This window comes from Pisolithus orientalis, assembly GCF_024613125.1.
Source record: "Pisolithus orientalis strain OTSU chromosome Unknown F5J12scaffold_7, whole genome shotgun sequence".
NCBI lineage: Eukaryota > Fungi > Basidiomycota > Agaricomycetes > Boletales > Pisolithaceae > Pisolithus > Pisolithus orientalis.
The window spans coordinates 757,498-781,948 of record NW_026260788.1 but is presented as its reverse complement, the minus strand read 5'-3'; the positions used below and the strand labels follow the sequence as shown (position 1 = coordinate 781,948).

General features: G+C 50.3%; 6 protein-coding genes across 6 annotated transcripts; 3 read left to right on the top strand and 3 right to left on the bottom strand.

Annotated features, from left to right (window-relative positions):
- Positions 1-8: 8 nt before the first annotated feature.
- Positions 9-2,553, bottom strand: F5J12DRAFT_816634 (Gti1/Pac2 family-domain-containing protein). Its single transcript, XM_051745091.1, has 4 exons — positions 2,264-2,553; positions 1,599-2,161; positions 155-1,524; positions 9-97 (listed from the first exon to the last, which is right to left on the bottom strand). Exons 2-3 carry the CDS (start codon positions 2,130-2,132, stop codon positions 460-462), a joined length of 1,599 nt encoding a protein of 532 aa, XP_051602258.1. The 5' UTR covers positions 2,133-2,161; positions 2,264-2,553; the 3' UTR covers positions 9-97; positions 155-459.
- Positions 2,554-3,476: 923 nt separating this feature from the next.
- F5J12DRAFT_521740 (copper radical oxidase-like protein) lies at positions 3,477-7,886 on the top strand. Its single transcript, XM_051739848.1, has 16 exons — positions 3,477-4,011; positions 4,060-4,145; positions 4,196-4,335; positions 4,388-4,580; positions 4,629-4,759; positions 4,815-5,168; positions 5,229-5,307; positions 5,357-5,482; positions 5,535-5,668; positions 5,720-5,895; positions 5,952-6,302; positions 6,351-6,570; positions 6,618-6,889; positions 6,942-6,985; positions 7,040-7,449; positions 7,518-7,886. The coding sequence occupies exons 1-16, from the start codon at positions 3,958-3,960 to the stop codon at positions 7,763-7,765; spliced, it is 3,018 nt and encodes a 1,005-aa protein (XP_051602257.1). The 5' UTR covers positions 3,477-3,957; the 3' UTR covers positions 7,766-7,886.
- A 763-nt stretch (positions 7,887-8,649) lies between these two features.
- F5J12DRAFT_816618 (uncharacterized protein) lies at positions 8,650-10,548 on the bottom strand. Its single transcript, XM_051745090.1, has 6 exons — positions 10,086-10,548; positions 9,766-9,980; positions 9,488-9,705; positions 9,162-9,423; positions 9,023-9,089; positions 8,650-8,964 (listed from the first exon to the last, which is right to left on the bottom strand). Exons 1-6 carry the CDS (start codon positions 10,170-10,172, stop codon positions 8,932-8,934), a joined length of 882 nt encoding a protein of 293 aa, XP_051602256.1. The 5' UTR covers positions 10,173-10,548; the 3' UTR covers positions 8,650-8,931.
- A 476-nt stretch (positions 10,549-11,024) lies between these two features.
- Positions 11,025-14,140, top strand: F5J12DRAFT_904499 (uncharacterized protein; the record flags this gene model as incomplete). Its single annotated transcript, XM_051748534.1, has 15 exons — positions 11,025-11,092; positions 11,254-11,338; positions 11,396-11,552; positions 11,600-11,835; positions 11,897-12,139; positions 12,189-12,241; positions 12,288-12,531; positions 12,599-12,670; positions 12,727-12,843; positions 12,891-12,916; positions 12,971-13,493; positions 13,547-13,674; positions 13,722-13,901; positions 13,963-14,040; positions 14,101-14,140. 15 exons carry the CDS (start codon positions 11,025-11,027, stop codon positions 14,138-14,140), a joined length of 2,250 nt encoding a protein of 749 aa, XP_051602255.1.
- Positions 14,141-15,804: 1,664 nt separating this feature from the next.
- On the bottom strand, positions 15,805-17,528 carry F5J12DRAFT_717207 (glycoside hydrolase family 16 protein; the record flags this gene model as incomplete). Its single annotated transcript, XM_051741047.1, has 7 exons — positions 15,805-15,835; positions 15,899-16,073; positions 16,136-16,299; positions 16,352-16,501; positions 16,550-16,662; positions 16,779-17,136; positions 17,188-17,528. 7 exons carry the CDS (start codon positions 17,526-17,528, stop codon positions 15,805-15,807), a joined length of 1,332 nt encoding a protein of 443 aa, XP_051602254.1.
- Positions 17,529-20,406: 2,878 nt separating this feature from the next.
- F5J12DRAFT_521554 (glycosyl transferase family group 2-domain-containing protein) lies at positions 20,407-24,300 on the top strand. Its single transcript, XM_051739847.1, has 18 exons — positions 20,407-20,628; positions 20,686-20,741; positions 20,793-20,992; positions 21,059-21,167; positions 21,222-21,612; positions 21,672-21,781; positions 21,840-21,877; positions 21,931-22,071; positions 22,122-22,599; positions 22,652-22,721; positions 22,775-23,016; positions 23,066-23,174; positions 23,226-23,348; positions 23,402-23,416; positions 23,470-23,692; positions 23,748-24,014; positions 24,081-24,111; positions 24,179-24,300. The coding sequence occupies exons 2-18, from the start codon at positions 20,688-20,690 to the stop codon at positions 24,215-24,217; spliced, it is 2,640 nt and encodes an 879-aa protein (XP_051602253.1). The 5' UTR covers positions 20,407-20,628; positions 20,686-20,687; the 3' UTR covers positions 24,218-24,300.
- Positions 24,301-24,451: the final 151 nt, after the last annotated feature.

Sequence of the window (24,451 nt, the reverse complement as noted above, 5' to 3'; positions counted from 1 at the left end):
TTACATAATGACCATATTCCCCAACCCCTAGTTGATGTGATTGAGTTCAGTGCCTCCCAACTAAGATTCGGGAAAGAGATTTCTAGTGGGGACCCAGGTATGAACGTCACCGACAACGTTGGCATCACTCAAAGGCCACTCCTTATTGTCGCAGCGACGACCCCCGCAACGGACACCTGTTACAATCCGTACTAGGTCTTTTGTCATATCGTTGTCAGTCGACAAGGCACCGACCAGATTCTTATTCAACCCATCCAGTGCAGTTCCAGTTCCAGAGATATGTAGTGTATCGAAAGCGGAGAAACAGCATATCGAATATCGAAACATGGGTAAAGAAAAGTATATGAACACATCGACTAAGCTATAAACGAGAAAATGCGAAACGTTGAACGAATACAACGAACCCTGTGGAAAAATCCTCGTTGCCATGCCACACTAAGTATCTTGACGGGCGTCCTGTCACGCACTGTCCCCGTCTATACCCACTTCAACAGACGAAGGCGTGCCCCCATCTTTATCTGGCAACTCCGCAATAGAGGCTGCTGAACTCGACATGGTAGTCGCGGGCGGAACAGGGGCATGGCCCGCGTGACTCGGATAGCCATTGTATACGTGCCATGATGCTGCGGGGTACCCACCGTAGTGTGGGTGTGAATGCGGCTGGGGGTGGTGGTGCGAGGGGTGTGGCGGGAGATAGTACGGATAGTACGGCTGGGGGGGAGAGACCGCGGCCTGTTGTGGGTCGGATGGCGGTTGGGGCGTGGTGCCATACGCAGGTCCAGAGCCGGAGGGAGGGTACCCATATGGCGGTACCGGAGCAGATACTGAAGGTGAAGGAAGCTGTTGCGGGTGTGGGACGCCAGGCACGCTAGGATGTGGTGAGCCTGGATAGAAAGGCGGGTGTGGAAGCGGTGCGTACCCTGGTGCACCGTAGTATCCCACAGGATAGGGGGCGTAATGGGGAGGTGGAGGAGGCGGAGCGCTTACAGCACTGGTGGCACCCACGTTAGGAGGCTGGTCTTGTTCGGAATAAGCAGCAGATGCGGGTGCGGAGCGTCCTTGGGAATGGTGAGGAGTAGAAGGAGTAGACGGGGAGGGCAAGGACAGTCCGACGGCTTGGTTGTCTGTGGGCGAATTGGATTGGCTTCCGCTCCCTCCCTTTCCTCCCTTGCTCCGTCGCTTCGAGTTGTTGCCACCGTATGGATTGTAGCGACCGCGCTTGTTACCATCTGAGACTCGGCCGTCTGTGAGTAGTGGCAGGCCAGTTGACAGTGGGGCTGCGAGGAGTGAGGGCGAGGGATCGATGTCGTCCGCTTCACCGCGGTATCGTGGGACGCCGTCGACACCAATCTCCACCTTGGGAGGATTGCGAAAATGGGTTTTGTCGAGATACTCTGCGCTGATGTCGAGCGAAGCCAATTCGGGTAACGACGATGGGGAGCGCAGACGGCCCTGTTCGACATCCTCTACCCTGTAGTACGAAATCAGGTGTTGTGCAACACCACCTATGGTGAGAGAGAATGTCTGACAGAGTGAGATGAAAAGCGTGAGAACCACATGGAAGAGAGAGAGGGAAGCCCAGGGCATGGCATACACACTTTCTTCATGAGGCCGTCGCTTTTGAATTTATAGCTGTTCGTCAGGCTCCCGACGAGCACACGTTCGCGATGCCTGTCCAAACCAGTTGAGCTTGCCTCACCCTTCGGCCGGCTGAGAGAGTGATTGTCAAGTCGCGAGCCATCGTTGTACGGGTGGTGGTCATCAGCGGGGTCTGAGCGTGCACCTCTGTGCCCTGCGCCACGTTTGTCTGTCTCGCGGTAGAGCAGGAAGTTGCCCAGTATGCGAGAAGGACTCCAGAAGAAGCCATCCGTCCAGCGCTTGATTCCACTTTCATCCTCGTCGAAGACGAAGACCGAGCCAGACGTAATCATTTTCCGTTCAGAGTCGACGAGCCGACGAGTGACTCTAGGTATAAGGCCCCTTCTGGCGGCCTCGAGGATGAGCAGGGCATCGCCAGTTGTCTCTATCCACCCCGACCAGGGCGGTTCAGTCCAGGTTGTTGGGGACGACTGTTGGTTGCCATTTGGACTGGCGGCGCCTGATGGGGAGTTGATCTGCTGATTGGCAGACATTTCTTGGAAGAATGCTTGCTAACTACATGGTACATGATGATGGATCAGAGTGAAGTTGTACAGATAAACCAAGATGATCAGCCACTTGGAATCAAAGTTCATGAGCCAGACAAGGTTGACTCACCGAGCAGGTAGATTTGCGAGACGGAGGCGTGAGGATGGACTATTTAGGATTTTACCGACCATTCACGCCACAGCTGCCCATAACTGGTCCGTGCCCTCTCTCCCTCTCTACCAGCGTTCTATTTCTCGAGTATACGTCGTACGCTACTTTCCAAGACTACAGTGACAGACGAAGCGGTCACATCCTGCCACTCAGAGAAAGAATGAAGAAACAGAGTTTAGGCGGAATCCATCGGACAAGCTAAGGTTTCCCGGCACACTGCTTTGTCATCCACCATTCCTTGTCCGCGAAGGTTAGGTAAGCCTTATTCCAACAACTCGACGAGTTATGGGTACCTGGAAAGCCGTGCATGTCTTAATCAATTTATGCCGTTTGGTCTTCCCCAGCACTCAGGAGCCGGCCTGGTCCTCGGAATTCTGCACCCGCATACACGGCTAGGGTTCTTCAAGTCGGGTGGTCTTGGGTTCCTGGGAGGCCTGGAACCTGACACCATACTTTTTCTCTATGACAACCATCTTCTTCTGCGCATGAATCAATAGCTTCCTATAGGAAGCCTGGTGGGATAGTATGGCCTGTGCGTTAGTGCTTGACCTTCTCCGACACGCTTAGCTTACTATCGGCGTAGTAAGAACGTACGCTTTGCGGCAGACGTCGACCAGTGTCCACGTCCTGTGCCGTAAAACTGACATTCTCGTGAAGTTACCATCGTCACCGGGAAACAGACCTCAGCTGGGGAACTGGTGGTCCCCGCTCAGGCACTCTGCATTAGCAGAGCAAAACGATTCAGCCGATACAATATAGCCTTCAGGAAATTGTGATGTGTTGTTTCAACACTGTACATCCGGTCATAACCCGACCAGTTGTGGCAGACAATTCCGATCACTGTCGATGACAATTGGGCAATGAATGGACGGTTCAGTCGTCGTTTTCTGACTCTTTCCAATCCGATCACGGGTGGGGAGCTGTTAAGACCGGTCGATGTATCAGGATACCATGAAGGTTCGGACTATCTTGTACTTTCCCCAGCGTCACCTCCACCGATTTTCAGTTGTCCCTCTTCTATTGCCAAATTCACCCGAAAACTTCACCTGACCCCAGGAACAGAATCGCTGTCATATATTCGTAACAGCTTCATTACACTGTCCGCTCGCAACGGCCATTTCACCCGAGCTGATGTTCTGATTTCCCACTTAGGCAGCATGTGACGGAGAGGAAGCTCTACTCTTCGGCCGTTGTCTTTCTGGAATCAGTTGCAAAGGGCGGGTCTTAACTTTCTTCAGATGAAGCAGTTCATTTGAAAAAAGAATGCAGCGACAAAGGTGATAGAAATTGCGGCTATAATGATATGTGGCCGCTGCCCTCCAATCCTCTCCGGATTTCTGACAACCGCCACAAGCAAAGAGCAACAGGACCTATCCTAACTGAAAGCGCAACCAGAAACGCTGCAATTTTTCCTGGATGCTCAATCCAGCAGCAAAGTTGGACTTTGTCCCCTGTCTTGCAATGCTGCAACTTTTCCAGTTGGTGCATTTGTCATCGGTATCGGACGTAGGCCAGATCTACGCCCGTTCCTGATCATTATATTTATCCTTTCAAAAAAAAAAAAAACCCTTTTCTGGCATTTATTTCCTTCAGAATTCTCATCCGTGAGATGCAGTATAAAATCCTGATCAGTAACAGCGCAAGGGAAGCAAGGCCGGGATGATTCTCTCAATCTTCCTGGCACTGCTTTCGGCCTGTGCCATCGTTATCCCGGTACTTCTGCATTCAGAGATGCTAACTCTTTACTGACAGTCTTGGAAGATAGCTCATGCTTCTACGCTCTTTCATCGACATGTCTTGCACCGCCGCTCCTTACAGGGCGGTTGGACATCGTATGGCTGCTGGACGTGAGTGGAGACTCTCAGTCAAATAAGGGGTCTAACTGCCTTTGTCCCAGTGACAATGCTGGCGCTCGCACGCTTAGCGCTGCTTCCTATACAAACACGACTGGTATGACAGTCGAATCATGCCTTAGTTTCTGTTCTTCGGGATCCAACTCGTACATCTATGGTGGCGTCGAGTATGCACAGGAATGCTGTGCGTAGCAAGTTACACTCCTTCGTGGTCCATCGTCTGATGCGCGTTACAGATTGCGGGAATTACCTTGCTTCGGGTGCTTCTAACGTCAGCATGTCGGAGTGCGACATGACATGCACCGGGAATGCCTCTGAGTTTTGTGGTGCTGGGGACCGACTGAATATTTACTGGAGTGGTGCTCAACCTCCTCCACTGCCTATCGTCGTCCCCAGCGTTGGCAACTGGATGTCGCTCGGGTGCTATAAGTAAGTAATACGTGGCTCCGTAGAGTTCACGAATTAACATTTCACTAGTGACTCTGCGACAGCGAGGGCTTTGCCAAATGCTGTGGGTGTAACCGGGCAGGTTACGGTCGAGTCATGCACTGCAGCATGCCAGGGCGCTGGGTATCAATATGCAGGGGTTGAATACGCCGATGAATGCTGTGAGTGACGTTGTTCATGCTAGGCTTCCATAAATGTTGAGGCGTAAGAGAACAGACTGTGGAATGACTCTGGATAATGGTTCCGGACCAACGCCCGAATCGGGTTGCGACATGACCTGTGCTGGAAATTCTTCCGAGTATTGTGGAGGTCCTGACCGTCTCAACCTGTACAACTACACGGGAACGCTGACAACCACGGAAAACGCTGGCGGTGGAACTGGCTCAGAGTTTTTTGTTACGCCCAATCTCTCTGGAAATTGGACCTATAGCGGCTGCTATGTGGATAATGCTAACGGACGAGTCCTTGGAGACGAGTTGGACAGCAGTTCCATGACGGTTGAAAGCTGCACTGCTCACTGCACCGCAGACAATTTCACTATTGCGGGCCTCGAGTATAGTACGCAATGCTGTGAGCCTTGTTCATCGACCTTATACATATGCATGTGCTTTTACTGACGCTTTTGCTTAGTTTGCGGGAACGAACTGATCGATGGTGCAACAAAAGCACCTGACAGTGATTGCAACATGGCATGCGGGGGAAATGCATCGTGAGTAGGACATTTCTCCATGTCCTGAGAGGTGGCTAATGTCGAGCAGGGAGGCATGTGGCGCAGGAAATCGCTTATCCGTCTACTCTTCTACAGGGATTATCACAATACTTCCTGTACCAACTGTACTGGAATCGGGGCTCCCAGGCCAATGGGTGTATCAGGGTTGTCTTTCGTGAGCGTTACCTCCGTCTGCGGCGATTTTCATGGCCATTTATAAAATCTAGTGAACCGGCTCCCGGATCACACTATTTCCCCTACGAGAATGATTGGACCAACAATAACACAGTTGAGGCTTGTCTGAACCAATGTGCTGCCTTTGGCTACCCAGCAGCTGGGTTGGAATATGGCGAGCAATGCTGTAAGTTCTGATCTGTCCTCTTTGAGGCAATAAAATGACGATCGGGAATAGTCTGCGGGGACGTCAGCGATGTAGTTGATGGCACCTTTGTCTCGGACTCCGAATGCAATATGCCTTGCTCGGGAGACCCAATTCATCTTTGCGGTGCAAATAATCTAATGTCCACCTACTACTGGAACGGAACGATGAACGTCTGGCACACCCCAGATAATATTGGACGTTACGAGGCAAGCGCTACATAATATGCTTCCCGGAATGGCCTCTTTTGACCTTTCTCCACCAGTTCCTGATTGGTGGTTTGGTGGTTCCACTCATCGCGACGGTCGGAATCAACAATAAGGTCACGTTCCTCGAAAAATATCCGACCTCAGAATTTGCGAACTCTACTGGAGCTTACGAGCTGGACATAAGTCTAGTAGACAACTATTTGTTGGCCTGGCGTGAGATGCATGTCAAGTCAGACGTATTCTGTTCGGGCAGTATCATCCTTCCAGACAAGAGTGCACGTCAAATTAACGTAGGAGGGTGGTCACTTGAATCCACTTACGGAGTCAGGTTGTATACCCCCGACGGTCAGCCAGGTGTCAATGGGACGAATGACTGGGAGGAAAACGCGAACGAACTAACACTCCAGGTTCGTCTTTCCATAGAATATAGATCTCTGGAATTCATCTCTTTATAGAGAGGTCGCTGGTACCCAACAGCGATGATGATGCCCAACGGAAGCATTCTCGTGGTCGGGGGTGAGACTGGTAGCAATGGTCCTCCTCAACCGAGTCTGGAAGTCCTGCCCGCGCCACCGGGAGGTGACACAGTCATCACTCTCGATTATCTGCAACGCACGGATCCAAATAATCTGTATCCATTCTTGATGGTTCTTCCAAGTGGTCGTTTCTTCATTGGTAATGTCTGTGTGGATTGACGCGATAATTACTAAACTCTGTTTTAGGATATTACAACGAGGCGCGCATATTGGACCCCGTCACATTTGATACGGTGACAGTCTTACCGAATATACCTGGGGCAGTCAACAATTTTCTGGCGGGGCGCACGTACCCGATGGAGGGAAGTGCCGTCTTACTCCCCCAGCATGCTCCATACACGGACACAATAGAAATATTGATATGTGGTGGTTCAACCCCCGGAGCAGCTATAGCTTTGGATAACTGCGTCACCATTACCCCTGAGGCGTCAAATCCCACTTGGACAATTGAAAGGATGGTGCGTTCTTCCTTTAATACGTAGCTTGGTGATAATCAATGTCTGTGCATAGCCATCAAAGCGAGTGATGCCTTGCATGGTCACATTACCGGATGGGTAAGTAGAGAAATACTACGCCATTACGATGTCGTGTACTGAAAACGACTTTAGGACGTACATGATCTTAAATGGTGCCCACCAGGGTGTCGCTGGGTTTGGCCTTGCCTCCGATCCTAACCTCAGTGCTCTCCTCTACGACCCTTCTCAGCCAGTTGGTCAACGCATCTCTATCTTGAATTCGACGATTGTCGCAAGGTTGTATCACTCCGAAGCGACCCTTCTTCCTGATGGCCGAGTTCTCGTGTCTGGTTCGGACCCTGAGACGAACTACCCGAACGGCACCGCTGTCTACCCTGAGGAGTTCCGTATTGAAGTATATATTCCTCCGTACCTTAACCAAGGGTTCCGCCAACCTGAATTCACCATTGCGGAGACGGACTGGGCTCTTGGGGGACAATACGATATCGTCGTTACCCTCTACCAGGGAACAACATCCACAATGCAGGTGTCTCTCATTGCAGGTAGGCATCGTCACAGTCGTGTATTATGGCCTTCCTCACTCGATTGACACATTGGTTGCCACTTTCAGCTTCCTCCAGTACTCACGGGAATGTTATGAGCGGTGGTCGCATAATCTTCCCCGAGTTTTCGTGTTCCGGGAACAGCTGTACAATCACAGCTCCTCCCAACGCGTTTGTCTGCCCTCCAGGCTGGCATCAGCTGTTCATCCTCGATGGGCCAACACCATCTCATTCGGCATGGGTACGCATCGGAGGCGACCCAGCCCAGCTGGGCAATTGGCCAGACTACCCGGATTTCACCACGCCAGGTGTATGATCGCGGCGCAAAAACTGGAGTACCCACTGTCATTATTCACGTATATATTGATTTCTATTTTTGTGTCGTGTTAGTCTTGTGTACAGCGAAGCGTCGTTGGTTTTCCAAGTCATTAAGTTTAAGTACTAAATAGCCGATACTTCTTGTCAACTGGTGTCAATTCTTTGTGTGCAAATGAACAGAAGCTACGTATGTAGTTACAAAAACCCGTTGTAGACAGCAAAAGTGCTGGGGGGGGGGCATGAGGGCAGTCCGCCAGTCTAGGATTCGGTGGACAGCCAATAACCTGCGGCGAAGTCACCTGTCACCAGGTCTTGGGACGTCAAGAAGTAGCTCACCTGTTAAGGGGGCTACGTGCATTGTGAATTGCAGTCTACGATGTGCAGCGCATTGGTGCATGTGACGAAGGTTGATCCGAAGTTTCCGGATTGAGTGGCTGTTGTTCGTCCGGGTCACTCAATTGGCCCTCCGTGTTCCAGCAACATCGACAGAGGGTCCTCAGCGCATCGCTGTCCTATTGAGGGAAGGTCATGAAGTATGAAGAAACTTAGTAAGATTGGGTCCTACTGGTCGTCGTGAAATTAAAACAGATGCGGGACAAGATGTCGCAGCACAAAACAGCGCAAAACGCGCCAACGGAGTGGTCCATCACTAGTAGTATGTATTCCTTGCTTTGTTCCTGGACGTATCCTGGTGCTATGTAGAGTAGCACGGCCACGGATGCAAGGGTGTTATGCGTCTAGTTTGATTAGGTTATCATAGGTAACTCTTACGATCGAAAACGATGTACTGCGAATATAACAAGTTTCGAAGATCGAGATTCGATAATACTCAAACGTGAAACAGTGCATTACTGTAATTTATTAGAGCGTGCTATATCTCCCCTAAGGATTCCAAGCGCAAGACTGGACCATTGGATACGTTAGAGGGAAGGGCTCTCCTCTGCGTTGGTATGTCCACACCGCACATGAAAGACTCAGACACAGCACTCAGATAAACATCTAGAAATACATCGTCAACACATCATGCTTACATTCCACGCAAGTTGATCCGCCACTCTAAAGATTTAAAGGTCACAGAATACGTGGTATTAGGTGTCCGCCCATATGACACCCATCTTGTTTCCAAAGGATTCTATAGCCTATCGTTGGTGTCGCACGAATGACTCAGCCAAAGGTATCAGGGCAACTAGAACCATCCTGTCAAATCCGTTATGAGCGGCCCAGCCAACATCAAAAGGACTGCACGAAAGCTCACCACATCAATTGGGTCTTCTTCGCCATCTTCATCGAGTGGTTCCCAAGGTGCATCCACGTCAACCCACCTGCCCACACGACGACAAAAGCATCAGTCTGGTCACCTGCGTATATCACGAGGAGACGTAAGGAGTACGCACAGTTCCTCTTCGCTGCTTCTTCCATGTTGTTTTTGGTCTCCGTTTCTAAATATCTTCTTTATCCAGCCTCCACGCTTCTTTAATCCATATAGCGGTGTAAAGACATATTCTCCCTCTTTACTAGCACCCTTTCTAAGGATTCCTCGAGAGGCATCGGTCCACCAGTCAATTCCCGTGGAGAAGGACGCGTTAGGCCCGAGCGGCGCGACAGAAGGAATTATGGGAGCAGAAGCGATGAGGGCTAGGGATATCTTCTCGCCACCTAATCTCTCCTCGGTCAGAGATCGCAGACATCCGGTTAGTAGAAAGGATGAGCACGATCTCACTCTTATCCGATAAATACAGCGAAAATGCAGGGCAGGTGAACACACTCGTGACGAGGTACATATCCGCAAGAGCGGGGATGTGGTATAATTGTTCAAGAACAGCGGAAGGTGGGAAGTATTCCATCCTGGGACTGTGCATGACTAGGAGGGCGTCCCTCTTTCCCTGCGAGAACTGGAAGTCGGCTTTAAGGGAAGCGGTTGCAAGGCCCATTATGTCTCTGCACCACAACCAAAGTTGTATGACAAACCATCGGTAAGATGGAGGGCTGTATACTCACATACCAGGCGCTACTGAAAACGCCCTCTTTTGCGCCCCCGAGGAGGATATGATGAAATCATCTTCCACTGGACCAGCAACGGGCGGATGCTGCTGGAGCTTGAGCCTAAGTGTTGGATCGATTTTGTCCAACGTTTCTTGGAACTCTGCTTCATAAACGTTGCCATGTACCTCTAATTCGCCCGTCACGCGATCTAGTTTGCCAAACGCCCCTACCTATGTCGTGTGAGCATAAGTTATTGGATACCGTGAAAGATAACGAAGAAGATGAGATGAGATATGTAGGTTGATCGGCGGCATCGCAATCACTCCGGGACAAACCTTAATAGCAATTGGCGGGTCCCAGTTCGCCCACTTTGACGTGGCATCACGAATGAGATCGACGTATTTGCGTTGAAGAGGTGACATGGAGATTGTGCACGTGTGAGATGGTAAGTGATCGAGTTTGACACCAATATTCAAGCTGGGGTATTGTGCAAGCGACTCTTGAGATATCGTCGAATCAGGAAATGGACGGGTACTGTATTAGTGCCCACCTTAATACTGAGCCGCAGTGGAAAGGTGCTGTGAAAGGCGCGGATGCTTTTCCGGTGCCCTCGAGGCCGAACCCCAAGGCACGAGAGAGGTACGGCAGCGAAAGCGTGATCATGACATGATCAGCACCCTGCCAAGTGGTCTGGTAACACCGCGTTCCTGTGGCGGTGGTCTTAACAACGACTCATGGGGCGAGTCCTACTAGTAGTAGTACAACCAAGGAACAATAGATAACTTTGATAGTAGGTAGTATAGCTCTATTAGTGTGGCTGTGCAACACGTGTGGCAGAGTTTGTGTTGTCCTGACGGAAGTCTCTTGTTCGCGATGTTCAACGTTCGTTCTTCCATTTTTCGCCTAGGGTCAACCAGGTGCATATGACGTTGGAAAGTATCGCCAGCCAGCTCAATCATTTTGCCAAAATTGTAGGCGAACCTGCCACTTCCGCCGTATGCGGATAGTCGTTGGCGGCGGAAAATGTCTCACAGTCCCAGGCTGCCAGCACGTTCGTTGACGTGTTCTACTGGCCTTCAGCCCTCGTGCGCCAGAATGGATAAACCACGGTCATTCATTGGCTGACGGCCATCGGCCACTTCCTATCGTTCAAATATGTCTACCTCCGTGTTAGTCGTGTTGCTACATTATCCAAGATCAACCCGCTATCCTGGAGCAGTATAAGATATCACTCCCTCAAAAGAAAACTGATAGGCGATCCATCCCATCGGTTGATGTCGCCACTTGCCTCTTTCCGTGCCCCTCTCCTCGTCGGTGGGGTCGTTGCCCTCTATTACAGAAGGTACGTTCTCTCCTAGTACACACGCTCTGGGTCTGCTTACTGGTTCTCGCCGGATGCAGATCCTTGGGAAAAGCTATCGAGTACTATACTGGATCGTCGCTGAGCGCCGCATGTCTTATCCTCGCGGGCTCCCTTGCTGTGGTACTGGTTGCCTTGCACAGTGCACTTCATCCCTACTTCAGGTTCATATGGCATTGTATTCCCCGCTCGCTCGGCAGTGCCGATCAGAGGACTCGTTTGGATAAGGTTTGTGCAAACTTCATTGCCATATCGTCGACACCTGACAGTTCCCTTGATTTTCAGTTCTACGCCGGTCAAGCAGACGTCTATGATACTACCCGCAGTAAATTGTTACGTGGCCGTAACACGATGCTTAGCCTGACCGCAAGCCACCTCCGCGCCGTCCGGGAAAGACACCCTGGACATCCACTTGTCTGGGTCGATATTGGTGGCGGTACAGGTAACCCTTCATTTCCCGCGTGGAGTGGGAAATTGAGCGTTGTGTAGGACACAACATCGAGCTCATGAACAAACACTTTCCTATTTCGTCATTCGACGCTGTCTACTTGGTTGATCTCTGCAAGCCGTTATTGGACATCGCCCGGGAAAGGTTCACAAGAAAAGGCTGGACGAATGTTACTGTTCTCCAGCAGGATGCTACCGAATTTTCTCTCCCCGAATGGGCGCACAAGGAAGCTAAAGGCAGCGTCAATGTTGTCACTTTAAGCTACTCGCTTTCAATGGCAAGTCCCAAGTTACCACGGTCAATCTGACTGATACTACATTTGCTTATGCCTGATATAGATTCCCAATTTCTATGCCCTTCTTGATCGTATCGACTATGTCTTGTGCCCCGAGACGGGTCTCGTTTCTGTTGTCGACTTCTATACTTCAGGAAAACAACCGTCGTTGCACGAGAAGGCGATTGGAGGGACCAGCAAGGAATGTGGCTGGCTTAGTCGGTGGTTCTGGCAGATTTGGTTTGACTTTGATCACGTGTCCTTATCACCCCACCGAAGAGATTATCTCGAGTACAAGTTTGGAACGGTAGGTCATGATGGTGTTTGCGATACTATCTCATGGTTTATACCTATAGGTCAAAACGTACAACGGCAGGAACCGCTTCGTCATTCCCTTCATCGTTAGGATGTAAGCTGTCTCCCACATTCCCATAGCCCACTGACGGTCACCGCAGACCATACTACATCTGGCTAGGTCGTTCCCGCTCGTGTGACGTATCACGGTTCTGTCACGCTTTTGAGGTCGAGGGTGGAAATGTCATTGGGAATTGCTCCCCCTCCCCCTTTGCAGTTGTCAAGGACAGCGAGGCCATCCCCCCTCTGGAGATTGGAAAACCAGTCATAGATAAAGTCATTCGTGCTGACGCGGTCATCAATATTACTCTGCCATTGAGTTCGTTCCATTATCAATTGGGCAAGGTGGGTTGTTGTTCCGTGAGTTGGTGTTGCGCGGAGCTCAACATTCTTTCAAATTCGATTGCTGTAGCCTTGGAGATTACCCTATTATGAGCAGCCTGTACACAGAGAATTTAGAACATTCATCTATTCGTTCACATGGGTACGTTATTCATAGCTTCCGGTGGACAAGAACTCGTGTCATGACTTGGAGTAAAGGAGGACCCTTTCGAAGACATGAAATACCTGGATTTGGGGCGTGAGGACTCGATGCTTGTCATCACCTCCGCCGGTGACAACGCGCTACACTATGCAATAGCTGCGCAACCCAAGCGAGTGAGTGAGCTTATCGTTATTATTCCCTGCTATTCTGACGTTTGTAGATTCATTGCGTAGACATGAATCCCTGGTAGGTTTGGACATCCCGCAGGTGAACTCCTTCTGAATCTATGCGATAATACAGTCAAGGGCACCTTCTCGAGCTGAAACTCGCCGCTATCAATACACTCGATTTCGAGGACTTTTTCGCACTTTTCGGAAAGGGCTGCCACCCCAACTTCCGGACACTCCTCGACTCTCGACTCTCGCCCCTTCTGTCCTCAATAGCATATCAGTTCTGGCATATTAACGACCAAACCTTCAGCTCCGCTTTCTACTTGAACGGGTACAGTGGCTGGGCTCTCCGTCTTGCCCAGTTCATATTCTCTCTTGCCGGTGTTTCGGCTGATGCTGAGGCTCTTTGTGAGGCTGGGAGTCTTGAAGAACAAGAGAGGATATGGAACGAAAAGCTTAAGCCCGTGCTGCTGAATCCAGTTGTCGTGGCCATACTCAAGAGTCCGATATTTTGCTGGAACGCGTTAGGTGTCCCGATGAATCAGAGAAAGATGCTACTAGAGGAAGGAAGTATTTACGAGTTTGTGAGGGATACATTCGATCCATTGGCCAAGAGTTGGAGTTTCCGAGATGGAGCGTACTTCTACCCACTCGTGAGTGTCGATGTTTTTGTTTTCTTTTGTGAATGTAACTCCCGATTGGATAGACACTGAGAGGACACTATACCCCAACCTCATGCCCTGCATACTTGACGCGGACTGGGTTTGAGACCCTGAAAGCTAACGACAGCAAAGCGACAGACGCGTTCAGGTTACATACGGAATCCATTTTCAAGTATGTGCCGTGCACTTCTTCTCCTCAGCTTTTCTAACATAAGCCAGCGTCCTCCGAGGATTGACTACCTGGTCGCTCACGCGTGCAGTCATAATGGACCATCTTGACTGGTTTGCCGAGGACTCGAAAGACGTAGACGACGAAGTTAGAGAACTTGCTAGAGTGCTTGCGCCGGGCGGTATCCTGTTATGGAGATCTGCTGGAAGGAGACCTTGGTATACTAGGGTGTAAGTTGTCCTTTCCTTTGATGTCCTTGTTGGCAGGTTGATGTCGACGGACGTTGTCTAGGTTTGAACGACATGGATTTGTTGTTACACCACTAGCGATCAGATCAGGCCCAGAAGTCGCACTGGATAGGGTCAACATGTCTGTTTTTTCTCATTTTTTGTTGGAACAGGGCTAATTGGCCGACATGTTCGATGACAGGTACGCATCCTTCTGCCGGGCCGTGAAACCGGTTTCATGATCGGGCGAACCCGCACGCCGCAAGAGCCGTAACTTTGTGTAAGGAGACGTATGATACCATTCGGAGAACATCGTCAACGAATCATTGATACCTTGGATACTGACATACAATCATGGGTCGTGACACAGGCACACTTTGGCCGACATACTAAGAGATTGGTACGGCATAAAAGGTGTACATGGGCGGGATAGGCCGGAATTTCTGTTGTAGATATACAAGTAGTATACCCTGGATCAGTGTCCTAAGCTGCCGATACGTAGTACCCCAAGTGAAGCTGTCGGCACACAATAATTCTTGAAATCCTTCCTAAGTCAAATAATTGTCCGGAGTCGAATTCCGCGGACTCGAGAGTCGAGACTCACTAGCACTCAATTCGGAGCTCATATCGTACCTTCTGTTGATGAGCTTCCAATTTGAACTTCAGCTTCATCGCTGCTGTCGTCACCATCTAAATCCAGTATAGGCCTGGTCATGAGTCAAGTCGCACGTCCGCCATACGCAACAGGATACCGTGAATATTGCTTCACGTTGCATCGTAAAGTCACCACACGAAGCTAAACCAGAACAAAGGAAAAATCAAGCCATGCCACCGGTATTAGCGATCAAGTTGCTAAGCTTCCAGAAATCTCCTAATTGACATCAATGCGCCCAAGTAGCGTTGTTCTCGCGATTCATTCAGCCACGTCCTGGTCCGCATCAGATCCCACTCATACGGGTACGGAACGCTGAATCGAAGCTGAGCGAGCTACGGCGACCGTCGGTCCAGATAGGTCCAGATTCTTCATTATCTGGGATAAGGAGAAACGTGTCGGCGGAAATCAATAATTAGAACATTGATGTTTGGGTATTATATTCCATCGAAAACTCCATCGAGAACACATCGGCTTCGGCGTGTGTTTGTGATGGGCAGGGAGGGAAGACATTTTCATCTAAACCAAATCCATCGTTTCATTGAAGTCCGATGCGGACCGGTCATGGAACGCTGTGCGTAGTCCTGGAGACGATTTTGTCATGAACCTGGCCAGAATCACAACGCTCACCATCGTCATCAGCATCCTCTGAGAAATCTAGTGTCAGAAATCGTCGCCAATATGACAGATTTGGGCATACATCAGGAAGCGAAAAAATGGTTTAAACCTGTTTAAACCTGTCACTGACTGGTCGTGACCGCGATTCTGTCATTCCCCGTTTCTCTGATGTATATCATTTCTACTGATCGGCCTGGCCAGAGAGGAGATCAGTGACAGCTTACTTGTTGGTTGCGTTCTTCTGTGCTGTCGGTGAGCATCGTAAAGCTGATCGGTCTTCCAGGATGCCCTCTTGATGGTCGCGATCGCTTGTGTGGCAGAGAAATTTTAATTTACCGGCGTACCGGTCGGTCGACGATCGATATGATCGATCTGATCGACGGGGGCATGGTGCGCTTCGCTTGGAACGGCGCGTACGGCGCAAACGACGTGCGCCGACCTTTATTGCTTCAATTAATGTTCATGTTTGAAGGGAGGCATATTCATGACCCATAATTATTACTAATACAATTAGCCTAACACATCTAGCGAAGTCTCACCCCGCAAAACCACGTTTACGTATTCTATCGTGACAAGTCTAATGTCCATAGCAACGAAATGCTCTCTCATTTTTTGCATGCCCTCAACTTGCCCTCTTCAGCAAAGCTGCCACATCTTCACATAGTCGCTGTACAATCAAATTCAATCCGTGCGTTCAGCGAACAAAAAAGAAAAAACAAAGGTGACTCACATGATGAACGACTGGCTTTCTCCATTTGAGCCCCACGTTTGATACCACGTATTCTGAGCCAACGCAAAATCCATCATCGCCGTGTTGGATCCGTCCAACCACGGCTTGTTGCCTGCATTGTCCGGGAACCACCCATTCGTTCCCCCAGCCGCAAGAGAGAGAATAAGATAGAATGCTACGTGTGAAAGCGTTCCGACTCGGTTATCATTTCTCTGCTAGGGAACGTGAAAGACGTACGCTGGTCAAAAGGCGTTGCATTCGTCCCGTTCACCCATGGGTTCTCCAGCACGATTGGCGTTGTCCCATTCTCTACGACAGCCGGGAAATCTCCACGTGAGAAGAAGGGTTCCGAAAAGGTTAGCTGGAGCATGTATTGCAGTCGGGAATCTACATAGATACGACTGTCATGACGATTGTCAGTGCTCATTCCCCTAGCGAGGAAGAATGCCTCACATGAACTGATCCGTCCATTCCAAGGCGTATGTATGGAATGCTTCGCCATAGTCTGTCCTCCGTTGTGTCCACCACCCGAAAGTTTTGTAGACGGCGTTGATGAACGAGAGTGGACCCCAGTTAAGAGAGCCCCGGACGTAGTCGATGCCCCTAGGCGTACAGTCAGCATCATCATGGTCGTTGTATCGGGTCACCCACTGATCTGGGTAATCCCGTCCGTTTCCGCGGGACTCCATGATGTCGATTTCGCCGCTCATGGGCCAAGGGCCATACGTGTTGTTGACAGGAAGCATCCAAATCGCTGGCCAGAGCTAGATACCTCACAAATGTGAGTGCGTTGTCATGTACACGCTTGTATGTAGTGCCTCACCCAGTCGCTGTAAGAAAATAGAGTTAGCGTATCCAGGGCTGAAACGGCTGAACCTACATACCCTCTAGGTAGTTTTGCCCGGACTTCTACTCGGCCGTACCTAATGCTTGCGCTGTATCTGGTAGAGATTCTTGCGCTTTGTACTGGCGGAATTATAGTCCCTGCTGTGCTATTGCTCACGGCACCACAAGCCTGGTAATAGGCGCTAGGATTGAACGCGGTCGAGTTCGTGCCGCCAGGAATTGACTCGGGGTTCGTGAGATTGTAAGTACAGTCAGTGAGGTTGTACGTGTATCCATCGAAGATGTTGCTCATGCCAATGGCGTCGGATGTGAGGGTTGGAGTTACGTAGAGATAACCATTGGAGACGTATGAGTTGTTGTCCGAGGCAGTGGTCATTTCGAACTCGCCGTTCCTATCATTGGTTGGGTCATCCTCATAAAATGAGTTCTGTTGTAGTGCTCACCCGTATCCGCCGAGTTCAACCTCGCGGAACCAGTTTCCGCCTGATCCAAAGACAGTGTTGGTATCGGAGTTAAACTCCTCGTCGAGTACCATGCACAGATTGGCAGGGTTGATCACCAGTACGCCTTTGTATCCAAGGTAGCATTTCACGGCGGATGCGATGACGCCAAGGAATGCGACTGCATAGGTCAATAGATACGCGACGCGAGCATAGGGGTCTTTCTCCTTGAGCCATGGTTTTTCTAGTTTGCTAGTGTCTTCTAACAGGGTTGATTTGATACGCTTTCCCTTTATAGGCCCGAGGCTATTAACGATGGAAGGCGCAGTTGAAAAAGTGGTCATTGGACGTGAAGGAGGCGGAGCGAAGCTCTCGCGGAGGCGTATTGCGGAGGATGCCCTGCTCGGTCTGAGACCATGGCCATTGCCATAGTAAGAGGGGCTGCGAGGCACGGCGTCGGTGCGATCGACGATGGTGATGTTCTGGCGTGGAACGGGTTCTGAGACCGTGGAAGCGCTAGATGGCTTCGAACGGTTCGGGATGCTGGCTGTGGAGTCATACCGGCGATGGTGGGGAGGACTCGGAGGGTATTCCACGCCGCTATCGGAACCTTGGAATGGGTTGGCCATGGAGTCCACGCCTGTAGAGGGGCGGGAGTCAGACGGCGAGGACCCACTGGACTTGAAAGGGTCCTCCCCCAGGAAAAATGGCCCTGACTTCGGATTTTGCGAAGCGTCTGCCGGGCTCATCGCTGGCTGGCTGGCTAGTCGACCGCGATTGTACCATTCTCCCGAATTTAAATAAAACGGGATGCAACTCAGGGGAAATGACCGAATTAGCCAAACATTCTGGCGTGGCTACATAGTGGCAGTGGATCCACTGATCAGGAGAACGGCTTGCCCTGGCCTCGATATCTCGTCAGTAATTCCCCTGGCCAGGGGGTGGTCCAGTTATGTTGATCATGCGACTGTGAACGCATGTTTCTGCCATAAATAACGCCCTCTCCATAGCCCATGGCGCTCGGAGTACCTAATAGTCCGGCCTCTATATTGATCACTAATTTAGCCACGGGACGCCTCCGGACTCTTGAGAAGCAGGAGTACGCACTGCTGCTGGAGACACGTGTGGATAACATTTCGAACACAAGAGGTTCGAAATTTGATCGATCTCGGTGTGGAAGAGCAAATTTTGCCCGGTATTTGGCTATCTACGGGCAAACTCGTAGCGTGTTACGTTCCAGCCTCTCGTCGATGGCTTTCGTGTGTTCTCGGAAATTCAGCACACTCTTCTTTCCTGGGCAGTCATCCAACCTCCGGCGCTGTACGAGCACTGGTGCCACGTACAAACTTCGTTTCTCTCTTCCTCTTCTTACCTGAAACGACGGTGGACTCATCACCGATCCGGAATGCAGTAGGTCATTTAGAATCATAGATAAGAACAGAGTATAAGGTCAGTCTCCCAGGGGTGCGATGGTTGGGTGCCCTTATTAGCCTCGGGAGTCTCAACCGGCCGAGAAACTGTGTAACTATACCGAGCAAACAACGATATATAGTCAAACCTTCTTCCTCGCGGAGAGTACATACTACTAGTCCTTTCTTGGGACAGCCATTTCCATCCTCGTTCTATTGTGGAGTTGACATAGATGTACACATTAATCGTGCAACTTCCCTCCCACGAGTTGGTTGACTGGATGAATATTGATGATGTAGTACGAAATCACGAAGTTCCTGCCAAGAAGGATCCTGGAATCAGATCGCCGAGGCGTCATCCGTAGCTTCCTTAATGCGCCTTAGATATCCAGGAGGACATAGGGGGACATATCGGCAAGTACTCCACTCCTTACGAGAATCGGTTTGAGCTCGCACGCTTCTTGACTGGCGACGAGACATGTCTCTTTTTAAGACTAGGAAGTAGTCTCACCCAAATAACTGCAGTCGTGAAGTTTTTTCCGGAGATCGAGATATTCCGGGAAGAGAATCGTAGCTTCTGATCCATGCAGGCCACCACAGCCCCCATCCAAATCCTTCTTATCGCTTGCAGAATATCAGAAAGAACGGACTTCCTGCTCACATGTGTATGTAGCATGAGGTGCGCGCTATCATTGGATCACGGCTCTCCGTTACCGACCTCCGTCGTTGATGGAGATGCCGTGAACACCTTGAGGCCAACATCGTGCAATATTCACCGGCGGCCACACTCAGGACGCAGACACAGGTTGCAATAGGGGGTTCCACTGTTCACCTAATTGTCATAAATTGTGAGAGTCGGAGGGTATACTTGTGGGTGCCCAGACCTTCGGACCTGCAGCTCTCAGGTATATATATATGACATATGTGGGTGGGAATACGATGTGCTCGGTGGTCGTGTGTGAGCTCGTCCGATTGCGCGTAGCCTGTATGGACTACGGGCGTGACGTTGCCGCCGGTCCCGACATGGTGTTGTGCTCGATTGCCTTTTCTGGCCCCGGGTCTTACAATAAGAGTCACAGACTGCAAGACTAGCCAGCGCCGAGTGGGATCAGCCGTGTATCCGCCGTTCGTAAATCAGTCGACACAGATTGGGTTCAAGGTTGTCGTGCCTGTCCGGGCGATAAGGAAGACGCCTTCGACCATGAGAACTATGTATCAGACGCAACTGCAAGGATGATGATCGCGGTAGTGCCATTTCCGAGGACATGGCGTGAAACTAAATGGGAGGTGAGTATTTTTCCTTCTGCGCTATTAGTGTGTCTTCAATATCAACATCCAATCATGCTATTTACAGGCACGGCAGTGATGAACGTATTACCCGTTCCCGAGGTGCAAGAAAATAGTTTTAATGCTTGCATGAACGAAACGCAAAACAAAATACCAACTTGGCGTTCGTCTTTCCGGCGCACAGCGGCGCATACCGCACAATGTCCTAGAGACGGGTCCATACGTGTACTGTGTGGACCAGACAGCTGTCGACGGTGTCGGTGACTCCTACCATCAAGGCTCCTTCTCCAGGTGGGTTTCATCGCGTTGCGACTCCTGTCGTGCCATATTTACTTCGGACCGATCGTGATCTCAAGCACCGAACCGAAATGTTTTAGCCCAGTCGCGCCTTTCGCCTAGAGGTCGGTTGTTGTACCTGGGTAGGCATCTACCACAAAATTGGGTCGGTGATCTTCCTGCGTGGATGTTTTGATCGTATATTATTTTTCTTTCTCGTCCCAAAAGTGGTACCATGCCGAGAACCCGATGCATCTCCGTGTTGGCGTCAGGGGATCATCTTGCCTACAGACGAGGAGGGCATAAGGGGGAACATTTGTCACACTATAGTCCGGGTATTCCTTCGATCCGGTGGCAGAGCAACGTCGCGACCCAGGCGCAAGCTCGAAGCCAGACCGGCGCGAGACGACTTATAATCTATTTCATTGTCTGCAGTTCTCCCTATCGTGCTCGTGCCAACTCGGCCTACCCAGTGGGTTGTTGCTGACCTTCATCTCGTTCGACTTTGTGCACCGACACTTTCATCTAGTCATGGCTATGGACTACGATGCCTACGATGCCTTGTTGCATTACATCTTCAAACAGGTACTGGCATATCGTCTCGATCGTTCCAGCGTTGCTAACAAACTTGCTCAGACCCAGGGGGATGCGTGGTTCAAGCCATCAGAAGAAAACATATCTGCTGGTGTCTGTCTTCGAGTAGAGCCTGGCCACTTCCGCGTCTTTCCATACGAGAACCCGGTTCTCGCCCCCTTCGAAGCGGCAGTACGTGCCCTGAATCCAGTCGTGGCAGTCAAAGTCCGGAGCGCCGCGGTACACGCTGCCTTAGCAACCGTGTATGACACTACCTTCTCTTCAGATGCGTATTTTAAGCTCATGCGTCGGTTGACTTGTATCTTTAGCGCTGATGACGCCACTGCCATATACGTTGATCAGAACACCCGTATGCAGATAATCGATTCCATGGTCCATCTCCCCGCGGGGGAGAAGGAGCAATGTGGTGCTTTTATCGTAAGTCATCTACCTGACCTCGTTTGCTCATGATCGTAGCTAACCTGAGAATAGCGAGACGAGCGTGTTCTTGTCTTATGGTCCGATCAGTTGGACAACATCATCCCCCTGTACCGTGACTTTGAAGATAAGCTGATCAAGCTGGTTTGGCGTGCCCGAGCTACGTTTTCCGCTCCCCCTTCCGAGGTAGGAGCTACGGCAGAGCCGTCGGACGAAGATCTCGTCGACGGGCGCAGGCGTACGACGTCGTCCGAAAAGATCCCCGTCACAGAGAAGGAGCTCGCCAATCTGAATAACAAACCCCCAGCGCCAACGGCAGGCTGGAATTGGTTCCGCTGGCGGTCCACTCGAGAAGATCGCGACGTTGAGAAGGTATCGCAGAAGGTTTGGCCAATGAGACTTATTGCACCACTCTACAGTGGCTTGGGCTGTGCTCTGTCGATATGTGAGTGTTTGCCTGATCAACTTGGAGGATGCTGCCTCTAACGACAAACGAACTCCTAGTTTTTGTTGGTAGTGGCGTTAGCATGCTTCTTCAGGAGTCACTTTTGGATGGGTATTGGATGAGATTTGCCCTTCTGGTAACCGCTCCATTCAATTTTTGTGTGTCCCTCGTAAGTAAGCACCGCACTCTGAATGCAATACTGCACTAACTGAAAACGTTATTGGCAGTTCTTCTCCATGCAGATCATTAACAATCTTGGGATGATGTACGATTTTCTATCCTTATGATAGCACATTACTAACTATCACTCTATTCTAGATGCGGCCCTGTGGCACAGTACCACGAGAACTCGCGGTACTATTCAGCTGTCAAGCCAGAGCCGAACAAGGAGGTCGACCATGCTCTGCCCCATATCACGATTGAAATGCCCGTCTACAAAGAAAGTTTGGAACAGACCATGTGCGTTTTGCTACTGGAAGCACCCGTCACTCGTATTCATAGACTTTTAGCGCGCCTTCTGTCTTTTCCCTTAAAAAAGCCATGCAGTCATACGCTCGCCAAGGGGGGACATCTACGATATTTATACATGATGACGGTCTTCAACTCCTTCCGGAAAAAGAGCGCTTGGAACGGATTGCCTTCTATGCGGATCACAACATCGGCTGGGTTGCCCGCCCTCCCCATGATTCTTCTCCGGGTGGATTCAAGCGCGCTGGGCGATTCAAAAAGGCTTCCAACATGAACTATGGGCTCGATCTTACTTTGAGATTAGAGAGGCACCTGAAAGTTCTCGAGGAAGCCGAAGAAAGGGGTGAATTGCAAGTATCTGACAAGGAGGAACCGCTCGAGGAACGCGCATTGCGAATGGCTTGTGACGAAGTTTTCCAGGAGAGCAACGGAAAGTGGAAACCATGGGCTAGCAACGGGAGATCCATCCGTATCGGAGAGATCATTCTGCTTGTTGATTCTGACACTATCGTGCCGGACGTAAGGAAGCTCTAGCAATTCGAGTGCGTCATATGTGCTTACTTTTTCGTAGGATTGTCTTCGGGATGCAGCCCGCGAACTAGCTGAATGTCCTGAAGTTGCCATCATTCAGCATAATTCTGGTGATTACCTCCCGATGCGCCCCCGCTCTGAGCTAATAGTTGTTGCGCCTCAGACGTTATGCAGGTGGCACATCACTACTTCGAAAATGGTATAGCTCACTTTACACGACGGATAAATAAGGCCATATCGCTCGGTTGTGCGAATGGCGAAGTGGCCCCGTTCGTTGGCCATAATGCGTTTCTTCGATGGTCGGCCCTTCAGGAGGCTGCATTCATTGACCCAGCGGATGGGAAAAAGAAAGTATGGTCGGAATCAAATGTATCGGAAGATTTCGATATGGCTTTACGCCTCCAGGTACGATGTAGCACATACTATCTGCAGGGTTTTACTGATGCGACTGTAGTTGAAAGGTTACATAATTCGGTGGGCAACGTACTCCGATGGTGGCTTCAAAGAAGGCGTTTCCCTTACTGTGGACGATGAGTTGAATAGATGGCAGAAGTACTCGTATGGTATGGCTGTCTTGCTTGACACCATGACTTCGACAACTAAACTCCTTTCAGGCTGTAGCGAGTTGATTTTCAATCCCCTGATCAGCTGGTGGCGTTTGGGCCCTATTAACAAACAACTGCGCACATTTGTGTGGTCGGATGCACCAGTTCACTACAAGTTCACCATGATGTCTTGTGCGTGACACATATTTCACCACCGTGTGCCTGCGTTGACGACCCTCATGTAGACATGTTCTCTTATTGTGGGTTCACTTGGCTTTCTCCATCACTCTGTATGCACTAACAACGTTTTCAGACGGTATAGCAGCATCCGCAGCATTGTCAACGGCGAATTACTTTCTTCTGGGATTCAACATTCAGGTAGACGGATATTATCTCCACAGTTTTGAGATGTTCCTGGCGGTCATTGCCGTGTTCCCCGGACTGGGGAACTTCGGGTACATCCTGCTGGAGTATCGCCTTGGACACCGCAACCTGCTTGACGTCCTCATCGAGACTGCAACCTGGGTACCGTTCTTGTTAGTTTATCATCTTACTGACGTATCATGATCTGACGTAGTATGTCGTTACCAGCTTCTTCTTTTTCAGCGGCCTCAGCGTACACTTGACTGTTGCGTTGCTTGCACATTTGTTCTCGTACAACATAACCTGGGGCGCTACGAAGAAAGAGGTGGAACGGTCTAACTTCTTTATCGAAGTCCCGCGTATCCTGAAGCGGTTTTGGTTGGCGTTTTTGTGGGCCTTCGCCTCGTTCGCAACTATGGTCGTCCTCAGCCTTGATATCGTGCCCGCTGGTTGGCAGGTTCCGGGTTATTATTGGGCTGTCATCCTCCCGCTAGGGTGAGCCTTTTGACGTCGATCGCGTTGGCGTGTCGTGTTGCTCAACCTAGTCGTTCGCTTATGCAGCCTCGTCGCTGGTTGTCATGTCTTATTCCCTGTAAGTTTCATGTTCGAACGCGTGCGCGTGAATATCATCTTTATGACTTGCCGACTTTTCTCCACAGATAATATTGAATCCCTGGTTGATGATTTTCTCATATTAATTGTCCTGTAGTTTGAGGGCTTAAAGTTGTGATACATAGTGTTCTAGAGCTATCCGAATAAATAATGGGTTACGCACCTGGATATCATGTAACTGCATGGCAATAATCTTGCCGCACCATGGGAGTGTTAATAACCCTACCACCATAGTTGGACTGCCCAGTACATCTAATACTATTCGTGGCGGTTCACAGGTTCGTCAACGTGATGCATTACATAATATCAGCCCTTCAAGC

Excerpts from the sequence above, each read along its gene's own strand:
- F5J12DRAFT_521740 (XM_051739848.1), top strand. The coding sequence starts at position 3,958 with ATGATTCTCTCAATCTTCCTGGCACTGCTTTCGGCCTGTGCCATCGTT. Across the intron at positions 4,760-4,814 it reads TGAATACGCCGATGAATGCT|ACTGTGGAATGACTCTGGAT; the intron begins GTGAGTGACGTT and ends GTAAGAGAACAG. Across the intron at positions 5,169-5,228 it reads CGAGTATAGTACGCAATGCT|TTTGCGGGAACGAACTGATC; the intron begins GTGAGCCTTGTT and ends GCTTTTGCTTAG.
- F5J12DRAFT_816634 (XM_051745091.1), bottom strand. The coding sequence starts at position 2,132 with ATGTCTGCCAATCAGCAGATCAACTCCCCATCAGGCGCCGCCAGTCCA. Across the intron at positions 1,525-1,598 it reads GCGACGGCCTCATGAAGAAA|ACATTCTCTCTCACCATAGG; the intron begins GTGTGTATGCCA and ends TCACTCTGTCAG.
- F5J12DRAFT_521554 (XM_051739847.1), top strand. The coding sequence starts at position 20,688 with ATGGCTATGGACTACGATGCCTACGATGCCTTGTTGCATTACATCTTC. Across the intron at positions 21,613-21,671 it reads GGGCTGTGCTCTGTCGATAT|TTTTTGTTGGTAGTGGCGTT; the intron begins GTGAGTGTTTGC and ends ACGAACTCCTAG. Across the intron at positions 22,072-22,121 it reads GAAAGTTTGGAACAGACCAT|CGCGCCTTCTGTCTTTTCCC; the intron begins GTGCGTTTTGCT and ends ATAGACTTTTAG.
- F5J12DRAFT_816618 (XM_051745090.1), bottom strand. The coding sequence starts at position 10,172 with ATGTCACCTCTTCAACGCAAATACGTCGATCTCATTCGTGATGCCACG. Across the intron at positions 9,981-10,085 it reads ACCCGCCAATTGCTATTAAG|GTAGGGGCGTTTGGCAAACT; the intron begins GTTTGTCCCGGA and ends CACACGACATAG. Across the intron at positions 9,090-9,161 it reads AGAAGCAGCGAAGAGGAACT|GTGGGTTGACGTGGATGCAC; the intron begins GTGCGTACTCCT and ends TCGTGTGGGCAG.